The sequence below is a fragment of the Telopea speciosissima genome, chromosome 7, assembly GCF_018873765.1.
Source record: "Telopea speciosissima isolate NSW1024214 ecotype Mountain lineage chromosome 7, Tspe_v1, whole genome shotgun sequence".
Lineage (NCBI taxonomy): Eukaryota > Viridiplantae > Streptophyta > Magnoliopsida > Proteales > Proteaceae > Telopea > Telopea speciosissima.
Window position 1 is genome coordinate 10,014,641 of NC_057922.1, and position 16,781 is coordinate 10,031,421.

Consider the following 16,781-nt stretch of genomic DNA (forward strand, 5'->3'; position numbering starts at 1 on the left):
AACAGCTACAAAAATCTGCTCTAAAATCTTTGATGAATTCCAGTCAATTCAACAGTAAGTTAATAAATTGAATATACTTCTCAAATCTATTAATCACAACTCTACAGATGGGCACAGAAAAATTGCATCCATGACTCTAGAGTACAAACAACATGCATGGAAAATCTCTAATGGAAAGAAACAGAAATAATCAAAAACAGAACACAACACGATACACATCGGAGTTGCTAATTCTTGGGTATGTTCTTCCCCACAATCTTCGCCGGCGTAATCCGCAGAAGATTCCCAGGCTTCCCAGGAACCGCACCTTTAACCATCACAATCCTGAGTTCATTATCAATCTTCATAACCTTCAGCTTCCTGATCTTCGTCTTCGTTCCTCCCATCCTTCCAGGCATCTTCTTCCCTTTATAAACATGTCCAGGCGTTGTTCCAGCTCCAATGGAACCCAATGCTCTGTGACTCTTTGAACCGTGAGTCATCGGACCTCGCCGGAAATTATGCCTTTTGATCCCACCTGCAACAAAAGTGGAGAAAAATGGATCATGGGTCCTCTCTATGAAACATTAAAGAGGCAATAAATTTGAAAAAGTACAGACCTTGGAAGCCCTTGCCGATGGATTTTCCGGAGATATCAACAAGATCACCTTCATTGAAAATTTCATCAACGATGAGTCTCTGATTGGGCTCCAAGTCCTCAACACAGACAAGACGAAACTCCTGCAGATGCCTCATGGGAATGGCTCCCGCCTTGTTGAGGTGACCCATTTCAGGTTTCGTGAGCTTCTTGTCTCTGACGCGTCGATACCCTACTTGAACTGCATTGTAGCCATCAGTGGACTCCGTTTTCAATTGAGTCACGATGTTTCCTTCTCTGAAACCGATTACTGTCACTGGAACAGCAGTTCCCTCAGGCTCGAAGTAGGTCATCATTCCGAGCTTTGTACCCATTACTCCAATTCCGGCTTCACAGCTCATAACTACAGTGAAGGATTTATGGCTATGGAATTGTTTTGATTGTCTCTGTTTGGGGATTGAAGAGAACAGAGAGTGAAAAGTGGGATGGGAGATTGGTTTTACGAGAGTTATTCGAGAGAAAGGTCCGACGAGAGAGCACGACGAAGGAGGGCAGCGAGTGCGAGTTGTTGAAGTTCCAGTAAAGACAGAGAAAGGGAAACGAGCAGAAAAAGAGAGCGCCATTGACGCTGGGGAAGGTAGTGTCTCGCAACCGAGCCTGGGACATCACTCCAATAATTCCCTTATCCATCTACTTGGGCTGGAGGAAGAAAGAAAGGGAAATTGTTTTCTAATCCAAAGATGTGAGAGTTTCTATAGTACAGTCCGGCATTAAAAATTGGGTTAAAGTAAAATTTTGTGGGTCCTCTCTTTGGCATCCTTTTTATTTTCCTTTTTTATTTTTTATTTTGTGAGGAAAAGGGTTTTTGCAAGCGTTTGGTATCATTATGTACTTTATTTCTATTTAAAATAATAGAAATACTATAATAGGATCAAGACCCATTTTAATTCTTTATCTATTATGACCAAAAATCATTTTTTGATCATTTATGCTAACACTAACGAGCATGTGCTCAAGTCTCAAAATTGAAGGTAAAAGAGTCACTTGAATTTAGGTCATGGGGTGAATAAAATGACCATCCTACCCCTCTAAATGGTAGAAATACCTAGCCCATGTGTCTGGGTTCAGACTACACTGCGGCACAGAGAACATCAACCCCATACCCTCTTCTTTTTAACAGTCTTTTCTTTGTTCATTTTGTAGGAAAATGTTGGGTATGCTAGCGGTATATCGTATGCTAACACCCTATGTGTCTCTCTCTCTTCCACCCTTTGAAAGGTAAAAGAGTCATTTCAAATGGTGGAAGAGAGAGATAGACATATAAGGTGCTAGCATATGGCACACCACTAGCATACCCAACCTTTTCTCTTTGTTTTCTTTTCAATATGTTTTTTAATCATTTTCATCGATGGTTGAATGTGAGTTGTTCTCTCCTCCCCCCCCCCCCCCTTTATTTCAATTTCTGGAAATGTGATTCCCCCATAATGTTGCAGCCAACCCTCACCACCAATTTGAGTCTTCGGCCAATAGTCTTTGACCATCTCCCAGCGAAAGATGACCCCCTCTCTCCCCAACCTATGATCACTACTAAGGGAGCTGCTTCCCACCTTCACTCGCAACCCCAGAGAAATGAGATTTAATATTAGTGGCGGAATCTGTTCACCCACCACTTAAATTATATTGGGTTTTGGGTCATTGTCTTCATAAAAGACTAATTTTAATGTTGACTTTCATAGTTTGGGTTCATTTCTTAAAACATGTTATAAAGGGAAAAGAACGTTACTTGCTCGCGTGGCTCTTGCACTTATATATAGAAGCGTGCAAAAGTATCATTGCCAACATGGAAAGGCAAAAATTCTGTCCAATATGATGCTTGCGCACACTCCCATTGGTCAGCACATGCATGCAAGCTTTAGAGGCCTATGTAACCATCTCTTTCCCATGTTATAAAAATTATGGGAAAAAGTTAGATATTCTAATGATATATCGTATACTAGCACCCTATGTGTCTCTATCTATCTTCCCTTCCCTCATTTGGAGGGTAAATGAATCATTTCAAATACTAAATTGGAATTGGGATAAAAGAAGCGCCAACAAGTGGATGATACTGATGATGAATGATCGACTGACGAGAATGTAGCTTTGGACAGGTGGATTACCGATTATGGGCTCCAGCTTCCATGACACCCCATGAAGAAGTCCAATCATAGGCCACTAACAGCTAGAGTGATATGCCAACCCAACTAATAAGTATTTTCTTTTGGACTAATAAGTTTCTTATAAATAAGCCTATAGGGGCAAGAAACCATGATTTACTACGAAATCTAGACAAAAGAGAGCTCCCATCTTTATCCATTCAAGAAACGCCGTCTTCGTCCATAGTCTACCGGTTCTCCTGCCGTCTTGTCTTCTTTTGATGGTGTCCGGTGATGGGTTTGATGCAGCATGTCTTCTTTTGTCCATTTTTCCTGTTCTTGTAATGATTTCTATCTCTTCTTGTCTTTTAAATTTTTTTTCTCTTTCTTCTGATATCTTATAATTTGAAGTTCTTTGTTGGGGGAAGTTCTTTCTTGGTAAAAATTTAAATCAAAATGAGATTCAAGATAATTGTTGCTTTCAATTTTTTGGAAAATCTTTGATGTCTCACCCCATGAATGCTCTTAATTTCTTTAGTTGCTAGATTATTTGCGTAGCTTTATTTATCGTAGTGTCCTCTTGAAGATCCTAAGGAAATAAATTCTCTTCAATTATTAGACCTTTAATTCATCGTCTTTATATGTTCTCTTAAATTCTCGTCTCATTTTGTAGGAACTTCCTACCTATTGTGTGTCAATCTATCAAGTGTTTCTTGTGTCATTCATGTTCATTTTCAATCTCTTTTTAAGTTTTGAATTTAATAGTGATATTATTGTGAATGTCTTCAGTTTAGTTTAATCACTGTCTTGTAGCACTTGAAGAGGTATCTAGTAGTCGAGTGCAAAATTACTAGGGGAGTCAATGGGTTGTTTTATCTTGGAAACCTATGCACAATACTCTCGGTTGTACTACAATCTTAAGGATAATGTCGAGTCACACGACTCAGCACAACAGTTTTTCTAACATAATATTTTTGTTACAGGTTTCTGAAAGAGGCCAAAAAATGATTGTTTGAAAGCTCTTATCGTAAAAAAAACTTTGTACTCATTTAAGTTTGATCTCTCAATATTCTGACATATAATTCTTATAATTCTTAAGACCGTATAGATTCAATTTATTGAGAGACCAAATTTTTTTAGTAAACTTGTGTCCTCGGTGGAGTCTAAAGATTATTTGAGATTGTTGCAATGATTGAAAGTCTTCAGTCATTGTTGAACAAATTGTTTAGGCTCATTTATTATACAATGATTTGTTAACAAAAAAAAAAAAAGCTTTATGATAATAGATTTTAAAAAATCAATATATTTTCATACTAATATTTTATATTTAAAAAATGGGAGAGTGTTCCCTACACTGCCCAAGTGCAGTTCAAGCGAATGAGGAAACCACTTTTGCAATCTGACAATAGGGAGTGATATATCACCCCCTTCACATGAAGGATGATATGTGAGGAGATGAGCAATTTCATTTTTAGATTGGCGTTGTACAAATTTTTTTCCCTCTAAAGATATATCACCCTCAAGTTACTGAATATATATTTAGAAACGAAAAAGCAAAAACGAAAAGAGAAGGATATGATACGAAAAGTGAATCATTTGCGACAAATGGAATTGGCCTGGGGAAAGGTAAATGTCCACTCCTCGTTGCAGACAAGTCGATAAGGTCCACCCATCCCATGAGGTGGTACGACTTTGCAAAGTGTGTTGTGATTTCTCTTTGCCTTATATTTCATGGTTAGGGTAGTGGGGTTTGGAGGCGAGGTAGTGGTGGTGGTGATGGAGGGCGGGTAGGGACGTAGGAGATGGTGGGGTGGAGAAACGGAGGTGGGGCAGGGGGTGGTGGCGGGTTAGGGATGAGCAACAGGAGGGGGCTGCGGGAGGAGGAGGGCGTGGGGCTGGAGTTGTAGAGGGAGTGGGGTAGGAATGGCTAACTGGGCAGGGGTGGTGGTGGTGGGTTAGGAGAGATGGGATTATAGATAGTTTAGCTCGTCTCCAGGGAGCCCAGCACACCCAGGGTGCTGCCAGCCGTTGGGCTGTGCCACACACATCCCTAGGTATGCACCGAGATGTGTGCGGCACAGCTCAACCACTGGATGCCCCCTGGTAGCATCCTGGGCACTGGGCTCCCTAGAGACGATCCTGATCCAATTAAAGAAGGGTAGAAATTTTAAAATACCTAGAGAGAAGGAGAGGTTGAACTTTATTTTTAGGGGAGAATCAGGAAAAAAGTTCAAGGTAAGCGACTTTCAGTAATATATAGAGTGAGTACAGGAATATAGTAATCGCTCCTATTAGAAACGGAAGGTTAGGGACCTCTAAGTGAACTTGTGGCCCCACAAGTCCATAAGGAAAAGGTCTACAACTATTGAGATGTAATGTGGTTTAATTCACCCATAATAAAATTCAATAAATTTTGCCACATAGAAGCGGAAGCTAGTGACTTTTTGAAGGACTAACATTTACATTCTCTCAAGGAAGGAAACAAGCAGTTTATGGCTTTATGCTCTAGTAGCCGCCATTTCATTGGCTCTAGTATCAACTTTGCTTTCAAGGAACTACAATGTCATTCCCTGTCTGTAAGGCTACCTATGCACCAACTCTCCACCTTTGGATTGGTTCATCAATTTGTACAAAGTATTTTCATTGCTAGCCCCTTCTGTAAAAAGGATGTAGGTCTACAGATGCAGAATCTGCACCTCTATTTCTGCTGTATGGAGTCCCCAATGAAACATATAGGACTCCTTGTACTGGTCAGGTGCCATATTTGTGGACCTAATCCAATCATATGGCACATTATGTGCATTTTATAAGTAAAGATACCAAAGGACAGATGCTAAACAGTTCCTGTTGGTATGTCCAATACATTCTAGGCATGGTAGTGTGATACACAAATGATAGAACACCCAGAAAGGAGAGTAGAAGATCTGGATCGGAATATATACAATCTATCAATGAAATGATAAAAATAACTATACAATACCATGCTACAACAGTAACTACACAGTTTCTTGAGAATTTTGATGTTAAAGGGCAGCACAAAACATTCTCATTGATGTAATAAAACATGATCAGGGAGTGACAAAAAAGGAGAACTTTTCCCCTTCAAGGTTCAAAACCCTGCCTTTCCAAACTGATCTGCAATTACAACTTCCAATTGTCCCTGTTCAAGAGTCAAGACTAACCCTAACCCATAATTACACAATGTTGTATTAACACCACTAAGTTAGCCCACTGACCACCAAATTACAAGCTGTCTTAAAAGGATGCAGTTGAGACACTAGAAAGGACAAGGGATATTATGCTCTAGCTTTTTGCGACCCCCAAAATGTCAAGAAGCCAATTAGAGCTTTACATGACTGAACATCTTAAGGCTGAACTGCTGAGTGTGTTTATTTGTTTGTCAGCTCGGTTGGTTGCAGCTCGGAATACCGGCTGTCTGAAGGTTTGATTTATGAGGCTGGCTTGCAGCAGCAAGCTTTGGGTACTTGTGCTTTTCTTTTCCGTGTTGTGAAAACTTCTCTGGATGTAAATGAAGTTCCCCCAACTCTGATTCAGGATTCTTCTTTACCTTTTTCTTCACCAACACACCATCTGCTTTCCTGACGTCGTCCATGAAGGTACTTCCCTTTACCTTCTCTTGTTTTGGCCTATCCATGCTAAGGCCATTAGTAGATGAATTGGACATTCTCACAGATGTGGCAAGATGCTGAGCAGATGTTGTCATACTGGTAATCATCCTGTTGGGTACCATCAAGGCATGTCCACTTGAATCAGTACCCAACCTCTCTTGCATGATTCGTGGCTGCGCAGCCGAAGTAGCTTCACCACGGACACTCTCCTCTGCTCTTGGGATGGACAATTTTTTCTTCTTGATCTTCTCTTGATCCTGAGCATCAAAAAGATAGAATTTTTTCTTCCTGATCTTCTCTTGATCCTGAGCATCAAAAATCAAGCCCAACCTATGTAATTTTTTCCCAAGAAATGGAAACAACCCAACATTATGCTGTCATCTAAGTTGTGTTTGCTTGAACTAGTCTCGGAAGAAAAATGAATGCTGCATTTCAATTTCTTGGCTAACCCATGTAATGTAGAACTGTATTTGAGTAATCAAAACAGTACCAAAATATGACCTTTGCTCAGAGAATAAAAATCCAGATTAGGAAAATAATTAATAGAAACAAATCAGATGGTCAAATGACCACCAAACTCCAATTGAGTTCAACAACTATAGGGCTGAACACTTGCTGAAAATCTTCGATCAATCCAAGGGCTGGATCAGAAGATATGAGGTAATCCTAGTTGTGCTAGGTGAAGGGTAGAATGGTAATTCACCACTCAAAATGAATTTCAGAAGAGAGGAATATGTAGAGTCATTGACTCTGATTATATACGATAAATCTCAGCAATATCAGATTAGAGAAATCAGTAAATTGAATCAGTATTTAAAAGGACAGAATTCCATTTAATGATTTAAGAGATAAGGGTAAAATATAGACTTCAGTATATCTTCAGATCCACAAGTCAGATCTGATGGAGATTCTACTCAAATCTCTCTAGAACAGTAAAGAACAGATTCCCAAAATCTGAAGGTATTCTAATGCTAGGTACTCCCAACTCACATTCATGCAAAATAAATCTTGCATATGAATTTCAACTAGAACAGAATTTACTATTCTAGAAGATGAATCACAGAAAAATAACCAGAATTTGAACTTACTTGTTAATGGAAGGGAAGGAGGATGGAAGAATAAAATAGAGAGCGACAAATGCCCGGGCTTCACATCGCAAGGTGGTTGGATGGATCAAACACCAACCAGCCTTGATTAAACACAAGGTTTCTTCATCATTGGAGAAGAAGAGCTGCAAAATCTTTTCATTAATCAAAATTCATGTCCAATGCTGGTCTCCCTTACAAACTTATATAGAAGACTCAAAAATAGACTCCTACACTAAAAAAGAAAGGCCTGACCAAATCCTTAACTAATAAGGTAACCTAAACTAACTGGGAAACTGACTCAAAACAGGGCTGGACTTATGGAATCCTAATCCAGCCTAACTAAGACATTTAATAACAATTAAAATAAAGAAGTAAAGACACTTAACTAGCTAATCCCATATGCCTAGACTATACACATATTATAGGTCTATTAAGTTGGGCCATTATAATGAAAAATCCATGGGATCAAAGGCCCAACACAAACATAACCCAACCCAAAGCGTATTTCCACTAAATAAGCCCATTTAGGCCAACTTAAATACTTAAACAAAAGAGCTAACTTACAACATTAAAGAAACTAAGTTAAAATCAGAATTAAAAGAGTAGACAAACTAGACTGGCCTCTTTTGGATCTCCCGGGATAGACCTTCAGATCTGCATCACCATGACCATTTAGCTTTTTAAGAGGATATCTAAATGACGAATTTTTTAAAACTAGTGAGTGACTCTACCCTTTTAGTTTGGTCCAGGGAACATTAAGTTGAGTAGAATTGATTCTGAATGGTAGTTCACCAACAAAAATGGAATTAAGGAAAATTTTTCATTTTGGATTACACGTGAATACTCCCTGGTGTGAGACCTGACACCAATTCAATCTTCCCTTTAAAATCTTCATATAATTCGATGTTCCTCTGTGTATAAATGCATTTTTTTCACACCAAAACTAGTTGAACTATATTATTTTAGGAGTCAATATATGACACAATCGTAAAAAAGCATAAGTACATGGACAATAATGCCCACAGAACTATAATCAGGTGGACAAACCAATAAATACTGATCAAAGATGAGGCAGAAAATTTATAAGAATGCCTTAAGTTGAAAAATCAAGAAATTACATACATGCAACTAGAATGATGTACCCATGTTGAAGATGCTGAGATGGATGAATCAAGAGTCCAGGAAGGATATAAATGTAAGCAAATGCATCAACAGGAAATAGGTTAGCACATAATAGATGATAAAAATAAAGTAGATTTGAAATTATTTTGGTCATGCACATTTAGACAAATATGTGAAAAGAATGGGAAGAAAATTATAAACACATGCATAAGACTTAACGAAGGTAATTCTGCCATGGGTGAGAAAAATATAGAGTCACCAGTTGATATTGTTTGGTCATGTCCACCAAGACCAAGATGCCACCAATGGTTGAGGAATGATTTTGTTGAACAAGAGTTTAACAATCTTTTACAGACTTAACTATTTTGCCAATTTGAATAAATGCTATATTGTTATTTATCAAACCAAACACAGAACATAATATTAAAAGAGAACAACGAAGAATATCATAAAGGAAATGTATATGAGTGGAGAAAAGAAAAATGAAAGAGAGTTTCTACACAAAGTGACAGGGTAAGGGATAAATCCTGTAACGTTGAGATACATGCAGCCAAATAGCATGAGACTTGAATATAGAAATTATAGAGCCTAATGTATCATGCAGGTAAAAGGGAAAGAATTTCTCTCAGCTCCTTGAGTAGAGATTTCTTTTAATAGTAATCAGTTCATCAAAAAATAGTGATCACCCAGCAATAAACAAAATTCAATAAAGAATCAATAGTCAAAGAAAGACCAAGAGATCTATAAGGAACTTTGGGATCTTCAATAAATAAAGAAGCTGATCAAGATTCATTAAAGAACATAGACCAGAGTTCAATGTTGAATTAATGAATGCAAAGAAGATCCAAGAAATTTGATCTATGAACTCAACAACGCATCTACATTTTCATAAAGATTCAAGAGAACTGACTTTAAATGGAAATAATAAAGTTATAAGCATGGAGAAGACAGTAGCAGCAGGAATAATAACATAAAAAACTGTTATTTGCAGCCAAGGAACAACTTCCCCAAAGCCGGCAAGATAAAATACATAATTTGAAATATCCACAACCATCCATTACAATAACCACAAGATGTATATTTATAGTGACCGTGATAATCATTCCTAACCCCAAAGCAAGGAAATAACTGAAATAAGGAATTAATCAAAATCTTACTAGGTAGTTTGTGTCTCTCATGTGCTGTTAAGTGAGGTAGTTTAGTCTAGAAAGAGTCCTTTATAGTTAAGTATTTAAGTCTTATTGTTAGTGTTTTATGTTTGTTTGGAGTATTTTATATTAAATATTTGATCAGTTTAAGTTAGTTTTTGTTTAGGTAACTTGAAGGATACTTGTTTATTTGGTTTAGAGTTTAAAGTCAAGTTTATTTGGTCTTATAAATAGGGTTGTAATCCTACAAGAATTATGGAATGGACAGTTAGTTTGATCTAGTTAATATTGAGGTTGTTGCCACTCACTCTATCCCTTCTCTTTCCTCACTCTCTCTTCCCGTGACTTCTCCCTTCCTGGTGGAGGATTGGTAGAGAAGAAGGGGATAACCTGAGAGGGGGTCTCAGAGTTACAGGGGAGGGAAAGAAATTACATAGGAAGAAAGGGGGGGTGGAGAGAAGTTTGCACACACACCTACCCACGTAGGCTCTTCACAAACACAAACTCAATTCATTCTCAAATCTGAGTTCTAATTGCACGGTTACATGTACTTAAATAAAAAAGAAACCCAACATGAAAAGGAAACCTACTCTAATTTGGAAACTCAAATTAATAAGGAAAGTAAATCCTATTAGTTATCTCCTACTTAAGCTATCAAAATAAAATATTACACGTTAATCCCAAAATAGAAATAAATAAAAATCCTAAAATATCCTACTAGCCAAAGACCCAAATTGGACCCGGTTCATCTCCGTCTAGGTTCCCAAATGGGTTTAGATCAATCCAAGGTAGTGCACTAGCATCAATTCCCATGGTATTGAGTAAAACTCGACCTTGAGTTTTGTAAAACGAGAGAATCATCAACACTTGATCGGCATCCACAAACATCGACATTGATGGGGCGATGATCCAGCACATCTCACAATCTTCTGATGGTCATTAGCAAATGACATCTCTTCGATGGGAATCTGATCGTGGGGTTTCACAACAGAAATTGGACCATCAATCAATTCTTCAACAACAACCTTGATTGGGCAGTTCACTTTAGCTTGATCGTCACTTCCGTTGTCCATCTCTAGTCCTCCTTCTAAGGATTCTATCATGCTTGGCACCTTATCATAGGTGTTATTATTACTGGCAAGCTCCCGACAACCTGTCTTCAAATCAAGAAGTGTTGTTTGCAATTTATGGAAACCATCTCTAATTGAAAGGAGCAAATCGTATCGATCAACCTCCATGATGTAGCCTTAGGTTCAGCTCTAATACCAAATTGGTAGAGGACCGGTAGGGAAGAAAGGGGGGGGGGGGAGAGAAGTTCGCACCATAGTTATAAATCTCGCCGAGATCTTGAATTTCTCAAGAATCTCGAGACTAGATTACATACAAAACTTAAAATTTGCCGTGTTTTAAAAAATTCGGCCGAAATTTCGGCGAAATCTCGAAAATCTCAGATATCTTGACCTGCTTGAGAGGAAACTACTCTTGTTTCTTCTCGAACACTATGATGTGGCATTCATATGTCATGCAGACGGAAGACAATGTACGTCGGTTCCATCGGACCATGAGTGGACTTGTACTTGGGTGTCTATTTAATATGCATTGTTCATTGTCCTTTGTAGTTTTTACTTTAAGTCCTTAACTATTTCTTAAGTAATTATTCAACATTATGTGTCTTCATCCATTATTGCATAATTTGTTTGTTTTATGTGCCCATTATGTCTCATAGCACTCAAACAATGTGTGTAGGCAAATCCGCAAATATTACATAAGGCTTCGACGTTTACTGCCAACCAAGGGTGCAAATCCAAAGCACAAAATTGGGTTTTTTTTTTACAATTTGAAATTTTAAATATGTTTATTAAGCCTAAAACAAGCTTCTCTTAAAGTTTCGAAGCCAACAATGGCCATTTGCCTACCGAAACACAAAAAAAAAGATGCACTATCTTGGTGAGATCTTGAGAATCTCAACCTGGTCGAGACACCTCCTCGAGACGAATTTTTTAACCTTGGTTTGCTCACACACCTAGCAACACAGGCTCTTCACAAACACAAACTCAATTCATTCTCAAATCTGAGTTCTAACTGCACGGTTACATGTACTTAAATAAAAAAGAAACCCAACATGGAAAGGAAACCTACTATAATTTGGAAAATCAAATTAATTAGAAAAATAAATCCTAGTAGCTATCTCCTACTTAAGCTATCAAAATAAAATATTGCATGTTAATCCCAAAATAGAAATAAATAAAAATTTAAAATATCCTACTAGCCAAAGACCAAATTGAACCCGGTTCATCTCCGTTTGGGTTCCCAAACGGGTTTAGATCAGTCCAAGGTAGTACACCTTCTCTTCCCCTCATCCTTGTGATTCCCTTTCTTCCCTATCCTTGAGGCTCCATTGCTAGCAGTCTCTTTCCATCTATTTTAAAAGAAAACCCACTACCAACAAATCCTCTGATCGATCTTCATTAAGGCCCCACAAAAGATACTCCCAGCTTAATAGTGCGAAGAAGGAAAAGCTGAAAAAACTTCTTAATATTAAGTTCTCCAAATTCCAAAAGATCCAATTCGAGAGACTGCATAGGCTGCTGGAAAATATTCCATGCAAGGGCCTAGAATCATGGGTGCTTGTCCACCTAGTTGAAAAGATATTATGCTTATACCTTGCAAGTAAGGAAGAAGTGAAAACAATTAGATCACATCCAGTGAAGATGGATAATGTGCTGATAATCTATAACAAACAAGAAACTCGTATTATGATGTACACCAGAACACTGGACCGTCAAACCCAGACCAAAATGAAATACAACTGAAGCTGTAAAGAATGAATCACAGCCATCCCACACGGATAAATCCATTCACCTCTCAATGGTCACATTTTTCTGCTTGAGAATCCAATCAGGAATATCATGTTGGTTATTTGCTCTGTATCCTTTTAAAGAGAGAGCTCTCTTCCCTAGTTTTACCACGTCCGAATCACATGACCCAAAGTTTTAACTTTTAAATGGAGCAACTATGATAGAAAGGTTAGACAAAAGCTTCCACTAACATACAGATTTCATATCTCACTGCACATTGGCAGACCTAAAAGATAGTAAGTTCCTAGGAATTCCTAATTACGATATTCTGAGGCTGCAAGCAGACCTAGCCTAACATGATGATAAACATTTACTTCTGTCAACGCATTTTCTGTCATAGAGCTTAGTAGCAAGAGTGCCTGGCTAAGAGTGTAAAACAACGTGAGCTTGAATCTTTCCCCCTCTTAATTTCCACTTGACCAATGAGAAAAATGGATTGAGTTGATCCGTTCAGTCCTTCAATCCTCCTACATCTATTGGTGTGGAATCTATGGGCTTCCTAAATCCACCATCAAAGCCATGGAATCTCTCTTCTGGTCCTTCCTCTGGAAAGGCAAGAAATCTTCCAAATTCCTCCACCCGATCAGTTGGGCCTCTATCTGCCTCCCTAAATCTGAAGGTCTTGGCATCCGTAGGATCCAGGACTTCAATATTGTAGGTATGCTCAAATTGATCTGGAAAATCTCTTCAAGGCATGATTCTATCTGGGTCAATTGGGTAGACTCATACCTCCTCAAAAATGATTCCATTTGGACTGTCCCCATCCCTGCTGATCCTTCCTGGGTGTGGCGTAAAATAATCCTCCTCCAGCCCTTAGCACTCTCAGCCAGCTCCTCTATGATTGCTAATGGGTCTTCCATTTCTCTCTGGCTAGATCCCTGGCTCCCCTTCGGAGTCCTCTACAACTTCTTAGGTGCCTGTTTGGTCTAACCCTCTGGTATTCCCAATTCAGCCCCGTTCTCCTCAACCATTTCCCTACGTTCCTGGTCCCACCCCCTTCCCCCTGTCTCACCCAGGTTTGGGATTCTCTTCCCCCTTCCCCCCCCCCCCCCCCCAATCCCTAACCCCTCTCTCTTGGATAAGGTCTTTTGGCTCCCCTGCCCTAACGGAGTTTTTACTTCTAGATCCGCCCAGGATTTTATTCGTCCCCATGCTCCCATTGTTCCCTGGCACAATATGGTTTGGTTCAAAGGCCATATTACCCGTCACAGTTTTAATGTTTGGAGATCCCTCAACCGCTGCCTCCCCACCCAATCATTTCTTCTCCATCACCATATCCTCGTCCCCCCATCCTGTGTCCTTTGTTGGAATGGCATTGAGGATGTTGATCACCTCTTTTTTACTTGCCCCCAAGCCCTCAGTATTTGGAAAAAAGCCTTAGTCTCTATTTGGCCTCGAAGCAGAAGGTCTCTTCCCTTTGCTAGGGAATATCTTTGGATGGTGAGAGCTTTCTCGGGTGGCACAATCTGCGATACTGCTGGTAAGCTAGTGTCTGGGGTGCTATATCTCACATTTGGATGGAGCGGAACCTTCGACGATGGACCTCCAAATCTCGTTCCATAAACATGATTTGGAAAGCCATCTTTTTTTATGTTAGCTCCAAACTCCATTTGCTCCCTTGTAGATCGCTCCTTGATACCCCAAGGAACAGGCTTATTGTTGTATCCTAGGGTTTAGATGATTCTCTTCTTCGGTCTCATGGCCCACCTTCTTAAGGCTTGAGGCGTGTATTCCACCTCCCTCTCTACCTCCCCCTTTTTTGGGGTTTTCGTATTGATATATATTCATCCAAAAAAAAAAAAATGGATTGAATGTTACCAGACCCCAGTCGAGCACAACCAACTACTCTCGATCTGCTTTGTGAGGAATTTACTACCAATGACAATGGTCTCTAAGAACCAATGTACAATTTCAGAACAATGGTGATTGCTATGATTATTTTTATTTATTGTCATTAAAACCTAAAATTCCACCAGCCTAGGCACAACAACCAGACGCTCGAATCAATTGATTCACCAATTATCTTGTGCCGATTGAACTGAGCATTGGTCTGACAACCATAGTTGTCACGGCGTCTAGGTGACCCAAGGCGTTGAAGAGGGTCCAAAATCAAGGCAACACCAACTAGGCGTCCAAGGCACCTGGACGCCTAGGTGTCGCCTTGACAACTATGTCTGAATATCAAAGGTATCAATTTTGATTCCAAAATGCACTCTATGCTGATTCATACAAAATCATATCTCACACATCTAGCAGATGGATCATTCATTTTGAATTTTTCAGCAGAGCAAGAAGCATGATTCTGAGTTTAGCGTGCAACCTGAAAAGGTCTAAACAACATGAATTCTGCTTGTGCCTTAAATTCACTTCATGCCGCTCCTTTTTGCTCATGAATTCAGTTCTTGCTGATTGAAAAATTAAACTCATTTCATAAACAATTCGAGGCGAGTATAAACAGGCAAAATAGAACCACTTAGAGGCTCACTTGTTCATATTATCCTCATGGTAAGAGCTAAAACCAGATTATAGTCAACTAATCACACTAAATGAAAATAATGTACTTCTACCAAAACTATACATAATGTAGTCTTGCCAACACAAATTTTCAATTACAAGAATAAAGTGCACCTTCACATATGAAAAGCAACCCCCCCCCACCCCACACACACACAAACACACACAGAGAGAGAAAGAGACCTTAAGGCGGTTATGCAATGCCCTCTTCCGCTCCTTCGACCTACAAACAGCATTTTTAATCCCATGGTTGTCCATGCATCCACTTGGCCACAACTCTGCAAGCTGAGGAGCAGATGGCCTGGTTATATTCGTGTAGGAGAATTTTCCCACAGGGAACTAATGGAATGAGTAGCCAAAATAAATGCTAATTTTCAACAAGTTAAAACCATGTTAAGTAGGGGAGAAAAGTCAAAGAGTCCCTCTACAAGAAGAAATAATCGACTCAAACTCATGGAAAGAACGCTGAAAATCATATGATGAAGACAACAAGTACATACAAAGAAATACGACCAACTTCAACAAAAGACAGCTTGTAACAGAGCTGTAGTAACTCAATGGCATGAAAAGCTAAAAGTTTCTAAATTGAAAATAATGGCACACAATCAATCCAAAAGTCGTCAATGTTTGCCAATTATAGCAGTGCAGAACAAATACAAGCCATGAAACAATTACATAATCATGATGTTAATATAGAACTATGGGACTATTAAGCACCTCCACATAAAGCTTTCTGATTTGTGGACCTTTATCTTCATCCATCCCCTGAAACCATCAATGAACAATATACTGAGGAAACTTGCAACAAGATCAAGAACCAATATGATAAAACTTCGACATCCCAGAATTCATTCAGTACCTCAACATAGAGATCATAGAGTTCGCAAATCTTTTCCTCCATTGCAACATCCATAGTATATTTTCCCTTGACCCCTTTGTCTTCCGAACCAAGTACCTCTTGAAAATCATCAGATGCCCCACCTCGCTGCTCAGATGCCTGAAACATCATCCAACATGCATTTCACATTTATTTGGAGGCACAATAACCATAAAGTGTTTTCATGTAAATGCTATAAAATCATCACCAGAAAACCAAGTACAAACAAAAGATGATTACTTTTGCACGTGATGCAAAGCACACTAATATAGTATAATTTTAGTAAAAATAATGTATAGTAAAGGAATGATTAGCACTGCTGACACAGAAATAACATTCTAGCGACCATTTCCTGCTATCCTGGTTTAATCACAAATGAGTGAGATTGCTTTTCAAGACAATGCTGCCCACAGAAATAGACCTAAGGGGAAGCAAGCAGGAAATTCTTGAGTGCTGTGTGATTGACAAATTCCAGTAAAAAATAAAGGATTAATACCAGGATGATTTCTGGAGCTGAATGTTGGTCAACCACAAAAAAGAAAACACATAAACTCCTGGTTAATCTCATCCCTACCCATTTAAATTCACTTACCCATTTCAGCAAATGATCCTGTACAATTTGTATACCTATTTCATTATTCGATCATGAATCTTCTTAAATGGGGAAGAATCGTTGCAATGAAGCAATTTTAAACAATTTAAAGAAGGGGAACAAGTTTGAATACAGGTATTTACATAGCCCTATTCTTTTTCCTTTTCTTTTTTTTTGGGGGAAAATACGCGTACACCCCCTGTACTTTGCCTAACGTACTAATAAACCCAAAGTTTCAAAA

The 16,781-nt window shown here is 38.8% G+C and overlaps 2 protein-coding genes across 7 annotated transcripts in view; both read right to left on the reverse strand.

Annotated features, from left to right (window-relative positions):
• Positions 1–192: 192 nt before the first annotated feature.
• On the reverse strand, positions 193–1,048 carry LOC122668956 (50S ribosomal protein L3, chloroplastic-like). Its single transcript, XM_043865557.1, has 2 exons — positions 600–1,048; positions 193–517 (listed from the first exon to the last, which is right to left on the reverse strand). Exons 1-2 carry the CDS (start codon positions 976–978, stop codon positions 228–230), a joined length of 669 nt encoding a protein of 222 aa, XP_043721492.1. The 5' UTR covers positions 979–1,048; the 3' UTR covers positions 193–227.
• A 4,690-nt stretch (positions 1,049–5,738) lies between these two features.
• LOC122668954 (ubinuclein-1-like) overlaps positions 5,739–16,781 on the reverse strand; it is a 32,081-nt gene continuing 21,038 nt past the window's right edge. For 3 of the 6 annotated variants that reach the window (XM_043865550.1, XM_043865552.1, XM_043865551.1), the window contains 5 exons: positions 15,931–16,068; positions 15,789–15,836; positions 15,255–15,356; positions 10,715–10,724; positions 5,739–6,612 (listed from right to left, as the gene is read on the reverse strand). In XM_043865550.1, the coding sequence (XP_043721485.1) occupies positions 6,113–6,612; positions 10,715–10,724; positions 15,255–15,356; positions 15,789–15,836; positions 15,931–16,068 (798 nt within the window). In that variant the 3' untranslated portion in view covers positions 5,739–6,112. Of the gene's footprint in view, positions 6,613–6,632; positions 6,647–10,714; positions 10,725–15,254; positions 15,357–15,788; positions 15,837–15,930; positions 16,069–16,781 lie in introns of all 6 variants that reach the window. The other 3 variants (XM_043865555.1, XM_043865553.1, XM_043865554.1) reach the window with 2 other exon arrangements.